Source organism: Equus caballus, chromosome 20, assembly GCF_041296265.1.
Source record: "Equus caballus isolate H_3958 breed thoroughbred chromosome 20, TB-T2T, whole genome shotgun sequence".
Classification (NCBI taxonomy): Eukaryota; Metazoa; Chordata; class Mammalia; order Perissodactyla; family Equidae; genus Equus; species Equus caballus.
In genome coordinates this window covers 39,237,760-39,261,102 of record NC_091703.1, presented here as the reverse complement: position 1 = coordinate 39,261,102, position 23,343 = coordinate 39,237,760, and the positions used below count along the sequence as shown (strand labels likewise).

The 23,343-nt window shown below is 47.9% G+C and overlaps 1 protein-coding gene across 5 annotated transcripts; it reads right to left on the bottom strand.

Moving 5' to 3' along the window:
• Positions 1–2,957: 2,957 nt before the first annotated feature.
• Positions 2,958–15,271, bottom strand: LHFPL5 (LHFPL tetraspan subfamily member 5). Of its 5 annotated transcripts, XR_011430022.1 has the most exons (6): positions 14,211–15,205; positions 9,260–9,496; positions 8,292–8,375; positions 6,001–6,027; positions 4,615–4,793; positions 2,958–3,246 (listed from the first exon to the last, which is right to left on the bottom strand). XR_011430022.1 is itself a non-coding variant. In XM_001494617.6 (4 exons), the coding sequence occupies exons 1-3, from the start codon at positions 14,620–14,622 to the stop codon at positions 6,017–6,019; spliced, it is 660 nt and encodes a 219-aa protein (XP_001494667.3). In that variant the 5' UTR covers positions 14,623–15,271; the 3' UTR covers positions 2,958–4,793; positions 6,001–6,016. The 5 variants fall into 5 exon arrangements, 2 of the variants coding, with proteins under 2 accessions (XP_001494667.3, XP_070101617.1); XR_011430021.1 differs by having other exon boundaries at positions 2,958–4,793; XR_011430023.1 differs by lacking the exon at positions 8,292–8,375.
• Positions 15,272–23,343: the final 8,072 nt, after the last annotated feature.

The window sequence follows — 23,343 nt, the reverse complement described above, 5'->3', positions numbered from 1 at the left end:
CATGTTTCCAGAAGCTTTCTGTTCATTTTTTGCCCAAGTTAGTCTGATCCAGCCTTCAGAATGGAGGAAAGGATTGGTTGAGTTTTCTTCTTGAACTTCAGCAGGCGATGAACTGTACAACTGAACGCATGCCATTTTGTGGGGTTTGTAGTTTTGCTTCTACCTTTAAATTGGGGTGGGGGAGAGTTAACAAAGTACATTTTGGAAAATTCTAAGAAAATTGTTATGCCCTACATCTGATAGCATTTTCCCAGGATACTTGCGTTGTATTTTTTCCCTCAGATTACAATCGCAGTGTATGCAAAATGCCAAAGATCTGTGAACGCTGACTGAGGCGCTGGCATGAACACTGCTGTACACAGGTTTGCATACACTTGTCTGATTCACTCCTTAGGGTGAATACCTGGGCCAGAGAGGAAGCACGTTTTTAAGGCTTTTAATAAACGTAACCTAACTTAAGTGGAGAACCGTTGGACTGTTTTGCCCTAACCAGCAGTGTTTGAATGGGCCTATTGTAATCTCATCTGTTTTATTCCTAATAACCAATTTGATTGCCAAAAAAGGGGAGTATCTTGTTTTAATTTGTATATTGATGACTAGTGAAGTCAGAAACTTGTTTCATGGGTTTTATTGGTCATTTGTATTTTTTGGCTATTTGCCTGCATTACCCAGCTTTCTTTTGGTCTGCTCCCCTATTTTAGGATTTGGTTAGGATTTTTTACATATTAAAGGTAATGCATTTTTGTCATTTTTCCATCATGTACTTTTCCAGTTTTTAATTTGCCCTTCATTTTTATTTGTGGCATTGTTTAATGTTACTCATAGAAAGTACTTCCCCACCTCTGAACTATGTAAACTGTTCCAGTTCATTTGTTTTAATTGTGCCATACTTAAGACGTATGTAGTAAGGTCATATTGTAGTGTTGACCAGAGGTAACCTGTTTAAAGAACAACCTAAAAAAGTTAAGTTGGAATTCATCAATATGTTCACCAGACTGACCAATCTAGGCGGCCCTCTAAGCCTTGAGTTAAATATATGGACCTAGAATGCTGAGGGTTTGGGAAAACTTAAGTGCTGTCCTAGGAGAGCTTGTAGCTCTCTCAGAAGAGCGAGCCAACTGCGGTGGAATTACAACCCCACCTGAACTCTGCATTAGCCCTGAGTCTCCACGGGGAAATCATTACCTGCTCCAGAGCAGGCCCAGGTTACAAATGACTTGATTACCGCCCAGTCTTTGATTTTTGAAGCCTGTAGAGTCTGCCACTTTGGCCTTAAGGGGAAACCGATTTGCTGTTAGACTACTGTATCACAGAAAATTGGTGATTTATTAATAATGGAATCTGAACTTATATTTGCTCCAAAGGTAAGGCCTTATGACACCAGAGAAACTTGAATAGTTGTGTTTTGCCCACCAATTTGGTGCCTTTGGAGTTAGCAAGGCATTGGTAACACCACTCTTTCACAGTCTTCAAAACAATATGTATAAACTTATATAAAGATAATATAGGAACCTGGAGACCTACTGAGGAGGAAGTTTGTTTTTATGTCACTGAAGTCTTGTTTTTAAAAGTTGGAATTAAAAAACTACATGTGATATGCATTTGTCTTTAAGGCCTTGTGCAAATATTAAGCCACACCAAGTCCTTGAGCTATCAGAAATATGCCAGTTAAAGCCAGAAAAATGACATCATGTTAAGTGTTTGGAAGTTTTAACTAAGTAAGTGAGCTGAGCAATTTACGTTAGTATCGGGTTCTGTTACTGACTGCACCATTCCTTGTGAAGGGAGGAGGGCTCTTCACACAGATGAGCAATTTCATTTTAGATCCTCCCGAGTTCACTTAGCATAATCTCTTTTGTCCTTAATTCAGATCTAGTTTTCGCCCATTTTGATAGAATAACAAGGCTTGCCGTCCACTTGGCAGAACTGGACCGTGCAGAAGTACGAGCTGCCTGCGATCTGAGCCGTGTGCTTAGAAGTCGCCCTGCAGGCACTGCATTGGTTTCTTTGGATTTACTAAGTAGAGAGGAAAGCATGGTGAGTGTTGGAAATTAGTGGGCCCTACTAGAGGTTCTCTTGAGATTAGATTACCCAAGTGGGATGAGTTTGGAGGGTTAGGGCCCTTCTTTCATCTAATGCAACTTATTTTATCACAAGACAAACATATCCATCAGCATGTGAGGTTACTAGAATCTAATCTTTGCCCCAATAAAGCATTCTGGTAAAAGCCCACTTAAAATTAATTACAAATAAGTATATAATAAGGACGATACAAAGTAATTAAGTATGAGAAACACCTTTTAAAAGAACCCTAATCATTCCCGTCACCTGGCATTCCGGCACTTGTGTTATCCACTCGCCTGGAGTGTGAGCTGGCCTTAGTGACAGTTCTAACAAGCAAATTAGGGCAGAAGTGACAATGTAACTTCTGAGGTCGGTTGCAAAGCGGCTGCAGCTTCTGTAGGTGCCCCCTCTCCTGCTCTGTCCTGGAACCCTTGCCCTCGGGAAGCACCTGCCACGCGAGCAGCCCTATGGAGAGGCCTTGCAGCCAGTGGGGAACTCAGGCCCTCAGTCCCACAACCTGAGAAGCTGAATCCTGCAGACAACCACTGACCTTGGAAGCAGATCCGAGACATTAACTGCAGCCGGTGAGAAACCTTGAGACAAAGAGACTTAGGTAAGCCTTGCCAGATTCCTTACCCACTGAAACGGAAAAGGTTGTAAGTCAGTGAGTTCCAGGGTAATCTGTTAGGCAGCAGTAGGTAACTAATACAGGATGCAAAACAATGAAAGCATTTAGGATATCCTTCCAGTTCCCATTTCAGATAGAAACCACTAGTCCCTCTCTTGACCATATCTGCTTAGGGCTAGTCATTGTCAGTGAAGCTGGATATCACAACCACCCCCCAGCCCCAACCTAAGGCAGAGGCAAGCCAGAAGTGAAGGAATAAAGCAACTGGGTTGGAGTGCTGATTTTATTGATTTTCTATATACTTTCAAAAATGAGATTCAAGGTGCCTTTAAAAATTTATTTAAAGGTAAAGCCACTTGAAAAGAGCTGATAAGCAGTTACCAGGTATCAACCAAAATCATTATTATTACTGAAGAGCTTGAATTCTGAGTTTCCTCGGAGATAGAGCAAAAGGTGAAACGTTGGGTCCTATGATGATAAACAGATTTGCAGATCCATGCCCAGCACTGGTCACAGGTAAACACCGACTCCTGCTTTGGTGAAACTCGCTGTTCCTGGCAAGAGCAAGATGCGAGCTGTTGGCAGATGGACCTTAAGCCCCCCAGAAGCTTCTGTGGACCACCAGAGTTGCCATTTCAGTGAGAAATACTTTGAAGGTAGAGAGGCTTTTAGAAATTTTTCCTTTGCCTCTAATAGAAAGTAAGATTATGAGAAACAAATGAACAAATATAGCCAGAAGTCACTAAGCTACAGGACTTGTCAACTTCTGTTCTTCAAGCTTGCATGAAGTAGGTGCCTGGCTCTAAAATAATTTTATCAGCACAAGAAAATTACATGATCATTCTTAGGTCTCATTCTGATAGTTCTCATTGCCAACAACTGGGACAATGCTGGATCCTCATTCCCAGGCCATCTGACCTGGAGAAGAAGCCCTGCACTGATGGACAGGTTGTCAGAGTGCATTGATTGAAAGGCATGCCCTACAGCCCAGGAATACGACACCTACTGTTTCCCGTGTCACTGCTGCTTAATCAAGCAGCAACAAGATCCATCAGTTTTGTTCAGCATCTACCCCGTCCTGTGAGAGTCAGCACCCACATTTTCTCTTTACTGAATAGCTAAATGGACAATGACGAGAAAAAACACCTGTTCTTCAGAATCAGTCACTACAGATAACGAAATCTGGTTTCCATGCACCATCTCCCAGGCAAAACACAGCCTGAAGAACCTATCTTCATCTTGGCATTTGCTACAATGAGATGTTAACCTAAATTGAGCTCCCCTCTGGAGGCTGGCAAAAGAGTCACCATTTACTGTGCCAAATCCAAAGTTTTTTACAAAAAAGTCATCTATTACTATAACAAATCACTTGGACACAAGTGACAAATTTCTGAAGCTGGTAGCCAGTTCTGACTGGGTCAGTGTGGGCACTATGAAGAAATGGGATTTGGGGTTCCAAAGGGAAAAAATCAATTTAGTCTTAAGTTTTTAGATCCTATGTTCACCCAGTCTTTATAAGACTTCCTGATGGATTGGGGTTCTGGCGGCCTCTCCACTCCTTACCCACCTCTGAGCATCCATAAAAAAACGAAATGTGAGAAAGGAAAAGCAGAGGATCCCCTGGACCTCAGCCTGAAGTGATCCAGCGCACTTGCAGCCACCTCTTCAGGCCCCCGTCCGAGCTGGGTGGCAGTTTCTGGTGTGCCTTCAAACAAGCATATCCTCAGTTAATCAGGCTGCCAGAGGCTCAGACCTGGGAGGCCCCTAGACATGGACTCATTGAGCCCTCTCACTTTACAGAGGAGAGGCCTCCAGAGCATAGAGGAATTTGCTGGTGTGAAGGGATAGGACGAGAACTTGGGCCCCAGTCAGGAGAGGACCACCCATGTCTCTTCGATGCGATCGTTCCAGTTCTGCTTCACCTGAAAGAGTTTCCTATACACAGTAGGAGGGCTTGTCTCAGGAGCCTGTCAGGTTCCCATCCTATGAGAGGCTTCAGGACGTCAGGCCTAGAGTAGCCAGGACGGGAAGCTTGGGGGGACAAGTTTTTACTCTGAAGAATTCGATTCCCTAAGTTCCCATTGTCAGGGAAACAGACGACCTGTGGTGTTAAAAAAAAAAAAAAAGATTGCAAGATTATAAAACTTGACATTTTTTAAAGCCAATAAAAACAAAACACTTCCCCATGTATGCTCACATTTTGAGTCAGCGCTCCCCAGACATGCAAACTTCCTCATTAGTGTAGAAGATAGTATTCAAGATCCCTCAAGTAAAAACTCAGATGTCTTTTAAAATGTAAACAAAATATAGTGCAAAAAAAGAAAAAGAAAAAAGCAGACATAGAGGTGTAGTTACCTTTGGTTCAGTAATTCCACTCCAGAATTTCTCAAGAGAAGCGAAAAGTTATTATCTACGATAGCAGCCCCAAAGGGCCAATAACCAAGGTCTGGTTTAGCAATTAAACAGCATACCAATGCTGTGGAGTTTGCGGCTTTTAAAAACTTTAATAATGAACATTGCAAAAACATGAGGAAAATCTTTCGACTCAGTTTGCCACTCAATGCAGGGCCGCTACTCCAGCACCCATCACCGGGCAGCTGCTTAGACACAAGCATCTGTGGCCCCAACTCCAACTGAATAAGCATCTGCATTTTTCCGAGATTGCCAGGCAGCTGTATGCATATTAAATTGTGAGAATCATCTAATAAACGTAGGGGGACAATGTTAATGTTAAATTACATTTTGGAAACTCAAAAGACCATAAGGAAATTACTATGTTGTGCTTCCTTTTCCACTAGACATTAAAACTGGTAAAATCGTGTTTTTCTTTTTGCCTCAGCTATGAGGAAGCGTAGAGCTAAATTTAATAGTACAGTAATTCTGTTAGCCTAGCTTTCTGGAATATTTGTTCCCCCTCCCCCCCCCGTGACTTTCATTTTCTATTTTATTAGGTTTTCTAGTATGTTTCTTACAAATCACTTAAAACTCTTTCTGAAAATCAGGGTCCAAATCACCATGACGACTTCTAAAAACAGTCTGTTCTTGTTTGCCAGGCTCCACGAAAAAGATGAGTTCATGAAACCGCCTGACCGTGTGAAATGATTTCTTCCCTCCCTGTTCTCTTTCCACTTCTCAAGACACAAGCACAACTAAAGGGCTCCCGCTGGCCCCTGCGCGCAGGTCTCCGACACAGCCGGCCTCTGCCCCGCGCGCCCGCTCGCAGCCCCCGAGTCCTTCCGCCTGGATAAGGCAGCAGAGCGGCCGCAGCCCCTCCACAGGCCCAGACCACCCTCCGGTGGGTTACTCACCGCCCCCTCCGCCGCCTCAGACTTCCTCTGCGATGCAAAAGAGAGAGAACAGCGTTTGTTTACAACCGAGCCTTGTTTTCGGGATGATGCCCTGCACACTACTTCCTCTCCTAACGAGATCAAACTCCTCTTATCCACTCTCCAGAAAGCTTGCCCTTCTGCTCCTGAGGTTTATGAGCATGTAATTCCACGCGGCATGAGCGTCTCCCTTACCAGGCCACAAGGCCCAGTTCAGACCTCTTTCCTCACCGCTGCACCCGCAGTGGCCAAAGAGGTCGGCGGGCAACTGGAGCACAGCAGCCGTTAGGGGCTGGGCAGAGGGAGGATGGAAAAAACCGAGATACTGGAAAGGCAGAAGGGGGAGAGAACTAATATTTATTAGTCACCCATAATATGCAGGGATTTGTCAATGCTTTATTACACTATCTAATCCTCAGCACAAGCTTTTGATTTTATTGAGATACAACTCACTAACATAAAATTTACTCGTTTAAAGCATATAACTCAGTGGTTTTTAGTATATTCACTTGGTTGTGCAACCATTACTGCTATCTAATTGTAGAGTATTTTCATCAGCCCAAAGAGACACCCTGTGCCCATTAGCAATCACTCCCAATTCCCCCCCTCCTCCCAGCCCCAGGCAGCTACCAAAATCTACTTTCTCTCTCTCTTGATTTGCCTATTCTGAACATTTTATATAAATGGGATCGTACAATATATGGTCTTTTGTGCCTGGCTTCTTTCACTTAACATGATGTTTTCAAGGTTCATCCACATGGTAGCAATTATCACTATTTCATTCCTTTTTTATGGCTGAATAATATTCCACTGTATGGATATACACATTTTGTATATCTGTTCATCAGCTGATGCACATTTGGGGTGTTTCCACTTTTTGGCTATTATGCTGCTATGAACATCTGTCTGCAAGTGTTTGTGTCAACGTATGTTTTCAATGTTCTTGCATACGTACCGAGGAGTGGAATTGCTGGGTCACATGGAAACTATATTTAACAGTCTGAGGAAATGCCATTCTGTTTTCCACCGCAACAGCACAATTTTACATTTTCACTAGCAGCGTATGAGGGTTCCAGTTTCTCCACATGCTCACCAATGCTTACTATCGCTCATCTTTTTTATTACAGCCATCCTAGTGAGTGTGAAGTGATATCTCATTGTGGCTTTGATCTGGATTTTCCTAATGACTAATGATGTGGAGTATCTCTTCTGTGCTTGTTGGCCCTTTGTATATCTTCTTTGGAGAAATGTCTATTCAAATCCTTTGCCCGTTTTAAAAATTGAGTTATTTTGTATTTTTATTGTTGAGTTGTAGGAGTTCCTAATATATTCTGGATACTAGAATTATGATTATGATTTGCAGATATTTTCTCCCAATCTGTAGGTTGTCTTTTCACTTTCTTGATGGAGTCCTTTGAAACACAAAAGTTTTCAATTTTGATGAAATCCTATTTATTATTTTCTTTGGATGCTTATAAATTAGGTGTCATATTTAAGAAACCATTGCCTAATCCAAAGTCACAAAGATTTACACCTAACTCTTCTTCTGAAAGTTTTGTAATTTTATATTTTACATTTAGGTCTTTCATCCATTTTGAGTTAATTTTGTATATGATGTGGGGTAGGTGGTCCAACTTCATCCTTCTGCATATAGATATCTGGTTGTTCCAGCACCATTTATGAAAAGACTATTCTTTCCTTCATTGAATGGCCTTGGCACCCTTGTTGAAAATCAGTTGGGTGCCAGACCTGTGGCCAAATGGTTAAGTTTGGCATGCTCTGCTTCTGCGGCCTGGGTTTGGTTCCCAGGAGTGGACATACACCACTTGTCAGCAGCCAGGCTGTGGCAGTGACCCACATACAAAATAGAGGAAGATTGGCACAGATGTTACCTTAGGGACAATCTTCCTCAGCAAAAAACAACAAAAAAAAGGCCCCTATGAACAAAGTTTACATCACTCCAGCACATGGAAGAGGCCCAGTAAATACTAGTTCCATTTCCCTTCCTTTGTGGAATCCTCAAGGGACCCAGACCCTAAGCGTTCCCAGGACCCAGTAGCTACAGGAATCTGCAATGGAAAGATGTCTGTCTCTTCTCTCCTCCTTGGCCCAGCTCATTCTAGTAACTTGGTTTCCATCTTTAACCACAAAACTTCCTTCCACCTCCAGAGAAGGATGAGACGTTTTTGATTCCCTCTGGAGAAGGGGGCCCTGGGCTGAGCCAGAGAAAATCTGAGTTCTGGGCTCCCCTTTGCCACCACCTTTCTGTGTACCTGTGGGCGGGTCTCCCTTCCAGGCTTCCAGTTCCTCCTCTGGTCCTTGGTCTTAGGGGACAAGTTCCTCAACTGGGGTGGGTCCTTGGTCACAGGGGACAAAGGAGTTTGGCTGTTTCTTCCAGTTCAGGTCAACAGGGTGATATGAAGACACTTATGGGGAAAGGAGACTAGAGAGGTCTCTGAGGTGCAGCAGGCCCCTCATAGTGGCACCTGCTGGGAGTAGGCATTTTGGGATTCACGAGGGTGTGAGACAGGCCTGGTCCTGTGACTAGGAGATGAAATTGATGCACTGAAAAAGTTAGCCCCTCAACACAGACAGGAAAGATCCTAATGAGAGACAGGAGCAGAAAGTACCCTGGGAGGAAGGGAGGTCAACAGGACACAGTCAGAAGGGTCTGCCTGGGTCTCCAGAGTCAGCCACAGTGACTTTTATGACTGGGGGCAGGATTTGGACGAGAGGAAATTGAAACAGGATGGACACATCCAGAACGCAGAACCCCGAGGCTACCCTAACCCAAGGGAGCTCAGGCGCCCACCATCTGCACTCCAGGAGCTGTCACGTCTGCACCCTAAGCTGCCTTTCTCCTCCTGCCCCAACGGCTCATCCCCCTGCTCTCCTGTCCCTCTCCACCCAGCAAACTCCCAGTGCTCAACACCCAGAGGCCACGCCTAGCTCCCCAGGCTGAATCAGGACTCTCTCCCCTAGACCCTGGGGGAGACGGGGGCCCGGGGGCAGAGGGGGGCGGGGTGCGGTGCAGGAGGACACCATCATTGCAGCTTCTTGATACACAGGTCTCTCATCGCCTCATCTCTGGCCAGCTTGCAACCCTCCCTCCACTGGCCTTTGGCCTCTGGGACAAGGGCTGTGTCTGATTGGTCTTCATGTCCCCACCCCCTGGCCGGAGGCCAATCCTTGGGTGACCGGCTGAGAGGAAGCCCCACCTCCCTGGGGGAGGGCGAGTTACCTTTTCCGTCCGCCTTGTAGTCGTCAGGGAGGAGCTTGTCCTGCCGGTAGCCCAGCACGAAGGCCAGGAAGGAGAGAATGAGGGCGTCCCCGATGCTCAGGATGGCCAGCATGAAGGCCCAGCGGATGGTGCACTGGCCCAGCGTGTACTTGCCCGTCTGCTCCCCGCACATGCGCCGCACCTCGCTGGAGTCCCATCCATCAGGGTAGACGAGGCAGCCAATCATCAGGCCTGTGGCTGGGGGAGGAGGGGGCGCTCAGCCTGCTACCTCCCGCCTAGCGCTGCTGTCATCTTGTCACCTCCCTCCTTGTGTTAACGGCCTTGAGAGGCACGGGGGAGAGAGCTTCAGGCCACAGGTGGATTAAAAGTATTTTTCCTTTTACAGCACACACAACAATGGTGTGTGCTACAACTCAGGTATCTTAGATTCGACACATACAAGAAGTTTTCCAGCCCCTTGTCTGGCTGCTTCCTTCACGAACCTTCCGTTCAAGCCAACAGGCCTCCTCACCCTTACCCAGTACTGCACAGTGCAGTTGCCCACACTTCCCTGAAATATTGATTTAGAATGCCGATTCCGAGGCCAGGGTGGGGCTCAGGAACCCCTGATTTTTAAAGCAGTCTTCCAGATGATTCTCTCCATAGGAAAAGCTGGGAGACACTAGAGCAAGCTGCCTGGATTCCAAGCCCAGCTCTTCACTAACTAGCTGCGTGACTCAGTGAGCACACAGTGAGCAAGCTACTTAAGCCTTTTTTGCCTCAGTTTCCCCATCTCATAAAAGGGGATAACAATAGCAGCTGCCTGTCGGGTTGCAGACAGGTTCAAATGAGTTGCTGTTGACAAAGTGCTCTGAACAGTGCCGGGCACAGACTTGGCACGTCATGACTGCTGGCTACTGTTACTCCATCCTGTACCTTCATCGACTTAGTATTTACAGCTAAAAATTCCACTTTTCCCACGTTCCCCCAACTTCTCCCATACCCTCCCACCAGCCCACCTTAGCTGCACAGACAGGTGACATAATCCTGGGATGTGGTTGGGGCGACCCCAAGCACAACCACCATGCAGGTAGCGGGTGCCTTCTCTTATCTGTGCCACTTTCCACCCCTGGCCCTCCTTCCACAGGCTCTTTAGTCCCAAGGCTGTGCCCTACCAGGAGACCCTCAGAGAAGCACCTCACAGGACCCCAAGTTACCTGCCTTGGGCTCAGCTTGTTCTCAAAAGGAAGGTCAGCAGATCAAGCAAATGCACAGTGAAGATCAGGGTCCCACCTCCCCACCGAAATACCAACCCTCCTTTGATTTTTTATAAGAGCACTCATTTATATAGTTCTTTTCTAGATCACAAAATACTTCATGTACCATTTTTCTCTTGATCCTGACAACACTTCTGTGAAGTAGGCCATATCTTAATATCCCGTTCTACAGATAAGAAAACTGAGGTCTCAGAGAAACCAAGTGACTCAGACATCCAGCGATGGCAGAGCCGAGACATGAACTCACAGCTCCTGATTTTCTTGACTTCAAAGTTAATTCCCCCTATTGCCAGACTGTCACATCTCTTCAAAGAGCTGAATGTATTTCAGTGCGACATTTCAGACTTAGTGACAAACTGAAAGGACTTCAGGAAGATACTTAAGATGGAGGAGGGGGAAGCCTCCCAGAATTCTTGGTAAAGCCTGTGGCCTTCCCCATGAGGTATGAGACCAGCCCTTGGGAGCCTGGCAAATGCTCAGAACATAGGTGACTGTGGACAGGGGCTGCCCTTCCCGGCTTTCCATTCTCCCCGCGGCTCCTCCCTTGGGCTCCCTTCCCCTTCTATAGCCTCTCTCTCTGGAGGCTCCAGAAAAGAGCAGGGCCTCTGACTTGGAAACAGGTTGTTACTCTGGGTGCCACAGCCCTCTGTGAGCCCCCCACCTGGGCACAGGGCGGGTCAACCCCATTTGTGGCATCTCAGGTTCTAAGTAGAAGCCAGCATAATATTCTCAGGCAAGTTTACTTACCCTTTCTGACTTCCATTCTCTCATCTGTAAAAGAGGAATTATAATGCCTGACTCATAGCAGGGTTATGGGGATTAAGTGGGATCATGCGTAGAGAACGCTTACTGCAGTGTCTGGTACTTGGAAGTGGCCAATTAATGTTAGTTGTTGCTATTATTATTGGCATTGAAGTCAGATGGATGCAACCTCAGTGGGCGTGGATGTCATTAGAGCTGTTTACAAATATTCCAGGTACATCGTCCCTTGCCCCTGTCCCTTGAAGTTAGGCAAGGCCATAAGACTTCCTCTGGCCAATAAAATGTGAGCAGAAATGTCATGAGCATTTCCAGACCAGAGCGTTGAACTGCTGGTGGGACAGCATCCAGATCTCCCTTTCCCTCTGCAGTGATGACAGGCAGACAACAGCTGACGCTCCATCAGCCTGGGTTCCAGAAGAAAACAGTGTGAGCAGAGGCCCCAAATGATCCTCAGTGAGCAGGTACCACGAGCAAGAAGTAAACCTTTGTGTTAAGCCACCAAGATTTGGGAGTTGTTTGTTACTGTGGCATCACCTCACCCATCCTGACGGATAAAGTTGCTTTTTGTGTTTTTCACATTTACTGAGTACCCACCGTGTGTCAGGTACTGTCCAAGGTGTCTTACATGCATTATCTCATCCCATTCTTGCAAGGACCCTGTGACAGGGCGTAGTGTTGCTACAATCTACAGACGTGGTTACCAAGACTCAGAGAGACAAGCAATTTGCCCTATCTGTGTTTCTAGGAGCTGGGACCATACTCAGCCTACATGTGGCATCCAGAAGCTCAATTAATATTGTTAAGCTACAGCCCCACACCACCCCAGTCATCAGTTCTCTTTCCCTTCTCTTACTCGCTTCCCTGGTCCCAGGCTTCCCAGCAAGGTTAAGCTAACTGGTTTAAGCCTCTTCAAATGGATGCATCTCCCAGCTGCTGGCTGCGGGGTGCACCTTCCATTCCTCCCTTTGGTTCATCTTCCCTTCCCCAGCACCAAAGAATGGAATATGACACCACCTTCACTCTCCCCAACATAAATCTTTCATGGAATGGCACCTGGCCACCTCTGCTATCAGTGTCTCTAGCTTCAAGACCCAGACAGGGTCTGACCCAGATGGCCTGGTGATCCCTCCCCCACCCAGGCCTCTCAGCACTGCCTGTCCAGCAAATGGCTCGTGTTGTGGGAGGGTAGGGGAGGGGGACAGTGTGGAGAAGGAGAGAGGGATGGTTGTGTTTCCAGCATCTCATAGCTCTGATATGGAGACCAGCTGGCAGGGTCCATTCAACTCCTCTTGGTCACAAAACTGCTGAATCTTCATTCCCCCCCTTTCTCCCCACTGCCCACCAAGACTTGCCTCATCCTGCCCCAGCTTCTCCCTCTTCACAGAGGGGCTACAGAGGAGGGGGAGATGGTGGGGGCATTTGGGAGGCAATTCTGGAGTCAGGTGAGTGGCTTGGGTACCAGATTTGGAATCAGAGGTTCTGTCCTTCACCACCTGTGTGCTCAAAGACAAGTTAGCCACTAGAAGCCTTATCTGTAAAATGGAAGGAATACCCACCTCACTGGGCCGTGATGAGGCTCCTCCAGATGATATATGTGAAGGTACTTTGCAAATACTTAGGAAAAAGTATTTCATGTAATACTTATATACTTATATAAATGTGTGGCTCAATAAAAATCTCTTTGGAATACACCCAGTTTCTGGGAACCCACTGCCTTAATTCTCTTAGGTCCTTAGATCCGCTACAGCCTTGGCCAAGACTTATCCTCTGTCTCAGAGCCAGATTCCTCATCTATAGTTAGGTGAGGGGGCCTAGCTCTCTAGGACCCCCTCCAACTCTGACAGAGTCTTGAGTCTATGCATTCGGTTGGTTGTCTGGGATTCTGATCCCTGTGTTATTCCGCCTGTTAAGGATAACACCACTTCTCATTCTAACCAATGATGTCAAGATGGTTTCATTCTAGTTTGTGGTTCCTATTGCTCCTGGACACCTCCCCAGTATGGAGAGTCTGTGTGCAGTCCTTGGGGTGCAGAGGGACCAAGGGTTGTGAGACAAGGTCTTAGGAAATCTCTTCCTGGGCTCTAAAGGGGAGTAGGATCAGCTGGCTCAAGGACTGACAGGCCAGCCTGGGCTAGGCGCAGGGAAGAGGCTCAGGTAAAGCCTTGCCTCTAGGCACCACCACAAGTGGCTACCTACCCTCTACAGTTGTAAAAAACCCTAGACACACCCCTGCCCCATCACAAAATAGCATTCCCATTTGCTGTCTCAAGTATGGAATATCCTACAATTAGGGAACAAAGACTTTTACTCCACAATGAAACAGGGAACTTAAATGTAGGTTCTACAGGAGAGGTCACACCCAGCATAATTCTCCAAATCAATGACTGATCTTAGACTCTTCCCTGAGAGCAGTTAGGGGTGGAAGGAGGTCATGGCAGAGATCTGGGGATCCATAAAGGAGACAGAACAAACGTCTAGAAGCAGGAGAGAGGAACATCAAGAATGTGCTTGACTGGCATCACTATTTTGCCCTGGGGTTGGGTCCTATTCCCACATGGCTGACAATGGGAGCTTCCTTCTCTCTTGCTCCCAGAGCAGCAACAACCCCTGATGTGGTGGCCTGGGAGTTAGGACACCAGGTTTCTTCTACCAGTGAGCTTTGTTCTCCTGGACAAGTCACTTTCCCTCTCTGGACCTCAGTTCCTAATCTGCAAGATAAGGGGGTTGAATAATTTGATCTGTAAGGTCCTTTCAGCCTCAGCCATTCTAAGATTCTCTACTCCTCAGAAGAATTCTTTGGAGCTTTGAGTAGGGCTGGGCTAAAGGAGGACAGCTGAGGAGGAGACCCAGGGCCTCCTCAGAGGGTGGGATGGTGCAGCTGCCCCTGTGGCCTGAGGTGGGCCCCTGCCCGCCCTCCCACTATCCCTGCTCACCCGCAGCCAGCTGCATCCATGCGCAGATCTTGTAGACGGTGGCCGTGTTGCAGACAAAGAACAGGCTGAAGCAGATGATGGAGCCAATGATGAGGAACATGGCCAAGGCCACAAAGAACATGGCAGTCTTGAAGGCTCTAGAGGGGATGGAGGAGAAGTCCAGCGGGCCACCCTTGCAGATGAGCTCGGAGGACAGCACGTTGCCCACACAGTAGGAGAAAAGGCCGAAGTAGCCTGCCTGGGGTGTGTTGACGCTGTCACCGATCCAGTAGGGCTGGATGAAGAGGGCCATGACCAGCACAGAGAAGCAGATGGTGAGCGTGCCCCACATCACACCCACGGCCCTCGAGTTCCGCACATAGTTGGTATGGTAGATCTTGGCTGCCTCCTGGGCAGGCAGCAACTTCACCATGGTGAGGGCGCACAGCCCAGGGCTGGGGGCCTGTGGGCTGGAAGTCAGTGGCTCTGCGGATGGATCGAGGTCCAGAAGTAGGTCTCTCCTCAGCCAGGTTTGAGGAGGAGGCTGAGGTCAGGGCACAAGGTGAGGGTCCCTCCAAGGTAGAAGAAAGAGTGTTAACAGGACAAGGAGGACGACCTTGGCTTCTTCAGGGGAAGCTTGTCCAGGTGCCTGTGTCCGCTCTAGCAGGGCTGTCTCCAGTCTCCGGCCTCCTCTCAAGCCCGCCAGGGTCTCAAGCCTGCTGGCGCCGCCCGGTCCTCCCCTCTTTCCGGCTCAGAGCTCCAAAGAGCGCCGCCCCGTTCGCCCGGCCCGGCCCGGCCCCTCCTACCTCCCTCCCTCCCGGAGAGCGCGGCTTCAGCACCGCGGCCAGCGCCCCGGGACTCGGGGAGGAGGAGCGCGGAGAGCCGCCGACCCACCACCGCACATGCCCGCCAAGGGACCGAGACCCCCCTCCACCCTCCTGAGCCGGGAGGACGCGAACTGGAAAGGAGGGGCTGCGGCTGTCGCATTCCTCCCGCTCAGCTCCTGCCGCAAAACCAAAACCGCTTTCTGAGCCCCGGGCCCAGCCCACCCCTCCCCTCCCCTCCCCTCCCCTCCCCTCCCCTCCCCTCCCCACGCCACCCCTCCCACGCTCCCTAGTCGCCCTCCCGGAACCTCCAATCCCCCGGAAGCCAGCAAAGCCTTTTCTCATTGTGTCTTCCGGTCACTGGTTTCTCGTCCCTATCATTCAATCAACAATTAGGAAGAGCCTGCTATGTGCTAAGCCCTGTGTTGGAGGATATCTTCCCTAAGCAAAAACCAGAGAGAAAAAGGACAGGGTCCCTGCCCTCAAAGACTGAGATATTCACATACATGTACATGTGTATATATGTTTCTAACACAGACGGTGATAACTGAAGCAACTATCAAGTACAGCAAAGAACGTTCCTTATGAGCCATTTCAGACCTTTTTTTTTTTTTTTTGAGGAAGATTAGCCCTGAGCTAACTAGTTACTGCCAATCCTCCTCTTTTTGCTGAGGAAGACTGGCCCTGAGCTAACACCCCCACCCATCTTCCTCTACTTTATATGTGGGACGCCTACCACAGCACGGCTTGCCAAGCGGTGCCATGTCTGCAACCAGGATCTGAACCGGCGAACCCCGGGCCGCCAAAACGGAACATGCACACCAAACCGCTGAGCCACTGGGTTGGCCCCCCATTTCAGATCTTAACATATGCCTTTTGTTCAATACAATGTCTTTCTCCTCTTGTTTATATGTTTTTGTTGCAGATTTCTTTTCTTTTTTTTCCCCCCTCTTTTTCAAAATATATGTTTCTCCTGATTTTATAGGTAAATTAATGGTTAGTGTAGAAATAGGAAAATTACCTAAAAGAATAAAAATCACTCATAACCCCAACATTGGGAGCTAAGAGGAGACAAGATCATCTTAAAACCACAGACTTCAGCTTTAGACAGATCTGGATCTGAGTCAGCCGCTTATTAGCTGAGTGACCATCCATGGATTTCAATCTCCTGAGCCTCAGTTTCTTCAGCTATAAAAGGGGGAGGATAATAATTCTATCACATAAGGGTTAGCCCAGGGCCTCACGTAAAAAAGTGCTCAAAAGCCTTCGTTATTATTATCGTTACCTCTGTTAACATGTTGGTGTATTTCCCTCTTTCTGCACATACTGCTTTCCACAGTTGAATAATAATATATGCAAATTTAGTATCCAATTTTTTTCACTTAGTTATACCATTAGTATTTTCTCATATTACTGTTGTTTTTTGGTGTTTTTTTTTTTTTTTTTTTTTTTTTTGGTGAGGAAGATTCAACCTGAGCCAACTTCTGTTGGTAATATTCCTCTTTTTGCTTGAGGAAGATTCGCCCTGAGCTAACATCTGTGCCCATCTTCCTATATTTTGTATGTGGGTCACCACCAAAACAGCATGACCGCCAATGAGCGGTGTAGGTCCGCGTCCAGGAACTGAACCCGGGCGGTGAAAGCAGAGCACCCTGAACTTAACCACTATGCCGCAGGGCAGGCCACTCATATTACTATTTTTTCAAAAACATGATTTTAATGCTTGTGTAATGATGCAGAGTATGCACAAACCATAATTGTTTAATCATTTCCCCTTTTTAGGGTGTTTTGGCAGTTTCTGGGTTTTCACTATTAAAAAGAACCCTGCCTTGAACACACTTGTGCCATACCTACATTTCCTGTTTCCCTTAAATCTTTGGTTTTGTGACCAGTCTTTGCCATCAGACTGGAAGTTCATCACGGCACAGCCTGTGTCTCCACCATCAGACTGGGAGCTTCCCCAGAACCGGACTATATCGTCCCCCATTCAGAGAAGGCCCTCGGCTGGGGCCAAGCTCTTAGGGGCTGATGGACACCCTTTGTGTGGCCTGCCCAGCACAACTCCCCCTGCCTCTCAGAGCAGCCTCTCCTGCTTCCTGAGGTTCTGGTGGGACAGCCGATCACAGGGCACGCAGACCCTGGAGACGGGGCTGGGTGGGTGACCCAAACTATGTCATCAGTTTCCCCCTGGGGAATCTGAACTGGTGGTGGAGTTTTTTGTTTTTTTAAAGATCAACACCTGAGCTAACATCTGTTGCCAATCTTTTTTCTTTCTTCTTCTTCTTCTCCCCAAATCCCCCCAGTACATAGTTGTATATTCTAGTTGCAGGTCTTTCTACTTGTGCTATGTGGGACGCCGCCTCAGCATGGCCTGATGAGCGGTGCCATGTCGCGCCCAGGATCTGAAGCAGCAAAACCCTGGGCCACGAAGCGGAACATGAGAGCTTAACCACTCGGCCATGGGGCTGGCCCCTGGTGATGGATTGACATGAGGAAAAAACATTGTTGCTTAGTCAGGCCATGGCAGCATCTCCAAGAACAATCCATGGGCTCCTGCTCTCCAGAGCTTCAGAGCCACCCTGAACCCTGCCCCGCCTAAGACAGGTCGGCCTGTACCTTTCTCAGCTCTGTGATCCACCTAGCATCCTTCCGTTTCTTCCCCTTTTGCTTTCATTAGCCAGAGTAGGTTTTGGCTGTTGCACCAAAGAGCCCTAACTGATCCAAACGTTGGCACCAGAAAGGGGGTTTCAGGCCCAGGCTTCAGGTGCAAGGCTCTGAGATTCCCCTTTATGTTCGGAATTGGGAAAACAGCAGCCTGTGGTACATAGAGGTACGGCCTATAAAATTATCAGCTGTGAACACCAGGGACCATGTGCCCTCTGAGGGTCAAGTGCTGGGGAACTGAGTGGCTTTGGCCATAGCCAGATTTAAAGGGAATGAAGAAATCAGAAACACACAGTGGGCAGCTGCTTATACGGCACTGAATAAGGTCAAGCAAGATAACCTCAAATATCTAGATTATTGACTCAAGGAATAAAATAAAATTCAAGACCTTTATGTGCCATGGCTTAAAGAATCTGTTATGGCTTGCTGTTACAGGGCATGAGGCCATCAAAATAAGATTCAGGGAGGGGGAGAGTATGGAACTGCAAGACCTCGACCCCATCCCCTGTTCCTGACAGTTAGACCAGATCTCCTTAGGAGCTGGTGGACTCTCACCTTGGCTCCCCAACCCTTCAGCTAGAGGCTAATATGCTAGGAAGGGCCAAGCCGAAGCCCCCCGTGCTCCCCCTCACTCTCCAAATAATAAATCGAGAACAGTTGCATCCCCAGGGAGCTGTAGAAAGTAGTCGCTATCCATGACTCTGAAAGAGGCCAGGGTGGTGACTCCCGTCTCTAGCCGATATTTGTCACATTGTTTGTTTGTTTTTGGCTGACGGGCATCCTAGCCTCCTTCCTATGTAGGGGTGAGACCCCGATGCGTGAGTCCTAGGGGGAAGTAGGACCTTCTGTCTTACCCGGAAACCCAGGCATCCCTTCCCCTGCCTGCTCTGGAGAGAGTTCCGACGGCACCAGGTGGCAGTGGACGGCTGTGGCATGACACTCCCACACAGGATGGCCCTGAGGACAGAAGGGAAGGGCAATCTTCACGGAAGGTAGAACTTCGAGAGCTGTAACTATCTGCCCCCAGAAGATCCTCATGCTAATGCCCAGAAGCTGTGAATGCCACCGTGTGCAGATACGACTAAGCTGAGGATTTTGAGATAATGAGATCCCACAGGATTATCTGGGAGGGTCCTAAATCCAATGACCAGTGTCCTTCCAAGAGACACAAAGGAGAAGATGGACAAAAAAGAGAAGGCAATTTGACCACAGGGGCAGAGACGGGAATGACGTGGCCACAGCCCAGGAAGCTGGCAACCAGCAGAAGCTGGAAGAGGCGTGGGGCAGATTCTCTCCCAGAGCTTCTGCAGGGAGCACAGCCCTATGGACCCCTTGATTTGACTGTGGCCTCCAGAACAAATTTCCGTTGTCTCAAGCCACCAGGTTTGTGGTCATTGTTACAGCAGCCTCAGGAGATACACCCCCTCTCCTGGAAGGAGACAGGGCTGAGGAACAGGTGGACACCACTTTGTGGGCAGCCGCTAAGGCACCAGCCAGGTGGTCGTCTTCTTGGACAGAGTTAGTCTGGAGGACTAAGGAAGAGTTTTGGGAATGGCATGGGTGAATGCAGCCCTCAGAACAGGGGCAAAACCAGAGAGTACTGTGGGTCCCCTGAGGATGTTCTCCAGAGGCCGGCTCCTGCGGAGGCTTTGAACATCAGCAATACAAGACGATGCACTCTGCGAATGCAGCCAGCCTCCGCCCTCAGCGCCCCACCCCGCCCCACCCTGCACCGGCTCAAAGACTCAGAACTAGGCGTTCACGGTGGGACAGAGGGGGACTGTGCGGGGATCTCCCACCAAGGCCAACACAGCCAGTCACTACTGGCTCCCAACGATATCAACAAACTAAGCCCCCTGGAAGGACATCTACAACTTTCAAAACTCAATAATAAGAAAGCAAACAATCCAATTAAAGATTGATTGGCAAAAGATTCGAACACTTCATCAAAGAAGATATATGGATGGCAATTAAGCATATGAAAAAATGCTCCTCATCATTAGTCAGTAGGGAAATGCAAGTTAAACCACAATGACATACCACTACACAACTATTAGGAAGGCTAAATTAAAAAACATAAACCAGGGCCGGCCCTGGGGTGGAGTAGTTAAATTCACGTGCTCTGCTTCAGTGGCCCAGGGTTTCACCAGTTTGGATCCTGGACGCAGATGTGGCACCGCTCATCAGGCCATGCTGAGGCAGCATCCCACAGAGCACAACCAGAAGGACCTACAACGAGAATATACAACTATGTACTGGGGGGCTTTAGGGAGAGGGAAAAAGAAGAAGATTGGCAACAGGTGTTAGCTCAGGTGCCAATCTTAAAAAAAAAAAAAACAAACGTTTGGGCTTGCCCCATGGCCAAGTGGTTAAGTTCATGTGCTCCACTTCAGTGGCCCAGGGTTTGCAGGTTTGGATCCTGGGAGCAGACCTACACACTGCTCATCAGGCTGTGCTGTGTAAGAATGACTTTCAACTAGGATATACAACTACCTACTGGGGCTTTGGAGAGGAGGAAGATTGGCAACAGGTGTTAACTCAGGGCCAATCGTCTTCACCAAAAAAAAAGCATACCTTAAAAAAAAACTAACAATGCCAAGAACTGGTGAGGATGTGGAGCAACTGGAATTTTATACGTTGCTGGTGAGAATGCGTATGGTTGAGGCACTTTGGAAAAGAGTTTGACATCTCTTAGAAAGTGAAACAAACATTTGCATGATTCTCAGCCATCTCACTACAGGGTATTTGTCCCAGAGAAATGAAAAAGTTGTGTCCACCAGCGAAAGACAAACACCATATGATTTCACTCATGTGTGGAAGATAGACTAACAAGCGGACAAAGAGAACAGTTTAGTGGTTACCGGGGGGCAAGGGAGTCGGGGGGTGGGCACAAGGGGTGAAGGGGCACATTTACATGGTGACAGACAAATAATAATGTGCAACTGAAATTTCACAGTGTTATAAACTATGATGACCTCAATAAAAAAAAAAAACTTGTGTCCACCCAAAAACCTGATTATGATTGTGATTATGTGTAGCAGCTTTATTCAAATTGCCCATAACTTTTCAGAAATAACCCAAATGTTCGTTAACTGGGGAACGGATAAACATCGTGTTTCCATCCATGCAATGGATGACCACTCAGCCCCATGAAGGAAAAAACTAAGGAAAAGTGTGTGAATCTCAAACGTACTATGCTAGGTAAAAGAAGCCAGACCGAAAAAAAAAAAAGCACATACCGTGTGATTTCATCTGTATTACACCACAGAAAAGGCAAAACGATAGGAAGATAAAACAGATTTGTGGTTGCCAGGATCTGATTACAGAGGGGCAGGATGAGGGAACTTTTCAGGGGGACAGAAGCGTTCTGTGCCTTGGCTGTGGTGGGGGTTACATGATGTGTGCATTTGTCAAGACTCATAGAATCGAACACTGCAAAAGGTGAATTCCACTCAGCCACAGGGCCAGACCCCCCACAGTTTAATTTTTTAAAAGGTGGATTACTGGGGCCAGCCCCATGGCCGAGTGGTTAAGGTTCTGCGTGCTCTGTTTTGGCAGCCCAGATTCACAGGTTCAGATCGTGGGCATAGACCTACTCCACTCATCAGCCATGCTGTGGTGGCATCCCACATACAAAGTAGAGGAAGATGGGCACAGATGTTAGCTCAAGGACAATCTTCCTCAAGCAAAAAGAAAAAAAGAGAGCAAGGAAGATTGGCAACAGATGTTAGCTTAGGGTGACTCTTCCTCACCAAAAAAAACCCGGAGGGGATTACTAATGTTGGTAGGGTGCCAAATTCTGACTATCGAGGAGAGAGAGGCTGCTGATACACAGAGGGGACATAGGAGTAAGTGTGGAACTCAGGAAGTGCCTGGGCTGCCTCCTGGTACTACCAGGTCCAGTGTAGAAGTTAACAGAAGGAAGAAAAAAATTAATGGAAGACTTCAGTAACCCAACACAGGGGCAGGCCCATGAAGGGCCCAGGAATCTCAGGAATAGAAGGCCTGCGTGACTGTACAGCATAAAAAACCCTAATCCGCAGAGATGCTGGCTGAGAGCAGAAGGGACATGGGGTGGGGGATGCGGATGCAAGTCATAAGTACCATCTACAGCTAGGTGGCATCTACAGAAAGGGCTCTAGTATCTGCCCAGATTTTCTTCCTTACTGTGTCATGCCTTTCTTCTTTGATGGTAGCTAACTTTACAATTTAGCCCCTAAGCTGCAGAACATTGAGATGCAATCATGACCAAATTAAAAAGAAGGGTGCCATCACGCAGACCAGCCTGGACTTAGGGCGCGGGCAGCGACTGATGAGACACTGGGCCACCTCCCTCACATTTGGTCTTACAGAGATAGTTGCCACATGTTTAAAGAGAACACTGGCAAGGAGTGGGGATTAAAAATACAGAGCAAAAGAGTTCGTGTGGATGCTGACCAGGCGAAGGGAGGGCCCATACTAAGAACAGAGAACAAACTTCAGCAGGACCAGAAGGATGAGGCAGGAACAAGGGACATCTTCACAGCAGCCACTGAGGGCCCAGAAGATCATAGAGGTCCCTCCCCCTGCCTCCTTAAAGCCACACAAGCTTCACTCCACCCTCGGTCCAATCTTGGCCTGGAAACTGGGGTGGTGAGAGAAACCCTAAAGGCTGAGTATTTTTTTTTTTTATTCTTTTGCTTTTTCTCCCCAAATCCCCCCAGTACGTAGTTGTACATTTTAGTTGTGGGTCCTTTTAGTTGTGCTATGTGGGACATCGCCTCAGCATGTCTTGATGAGCGGTGCCATGTCTGCGCCCAGGATCAGAAACACTGAAACCCCGGCCGCCAAAGTGGAGTGCATGAACTTAACCACTCGGCCACGGGCCGGCCCCAAGGCTGAGTATTGAATGACAAAGAGATTGCCAACTTGAAAGTCACTACATGCCTCACCTCCCACACTCACCTAAACAAGATGGAGACTGGAGAGTCAGACAATTTGAAAGCTACAATCACTGCACACCCCCGTTGTAATCTGAGCCTACTTCTTGGGGAAGGAAGGTGATCTGCGGGCTAGGTAGTTATAAGTGGAACAGAGGGGTATACCTTGTTCTTGTTTGCCAAGAATCCTTCCCCTTTCTTAGGTAACAAAAACCCACTCTCTATTTGGAGAACTGCCCCTCCCCGTTCCATGAGGCCCAGGGGGGCTGCCCACCTCAGGGCTTTGCCCATTTCAGACCATGGGGAGTGGGTTCCAGGACACAAGCGAAGTCAACCTGAGTGTCTTGATGGGGAATTTGAATCTTTTTTTTTTTTTAAAGATTTTATTTTTTCCTTTTTCTCCCCAAAGTCCCCCGGTACATAGTTGTATATTCTTCGTTGTGGGTCCTTCTAGTTGTGGCATGTGGGACGCTGCCTCAGCGTGGTTTGATGAGCAGTGCCATGTCCGCACCCAGGATTCGAACCAACGAAACCCTGGGCCGCCTGCAGCAGAGCACGCGAACTTAACCACTCGGCCACGGGGCCAGCCCCGGGAATTTGAATCTTGAGTGGACTCCACGTCTGGTCCCTGCTCTGACTCCAGGGTCGTCACACATCTGACCTTGATCCAGAGCTGTGATCCCCTTCTCAGAATTGAGATGTCTATGTCTGTGGCTCAAGCAAAGGGGACGTGTTACAGGAATACAG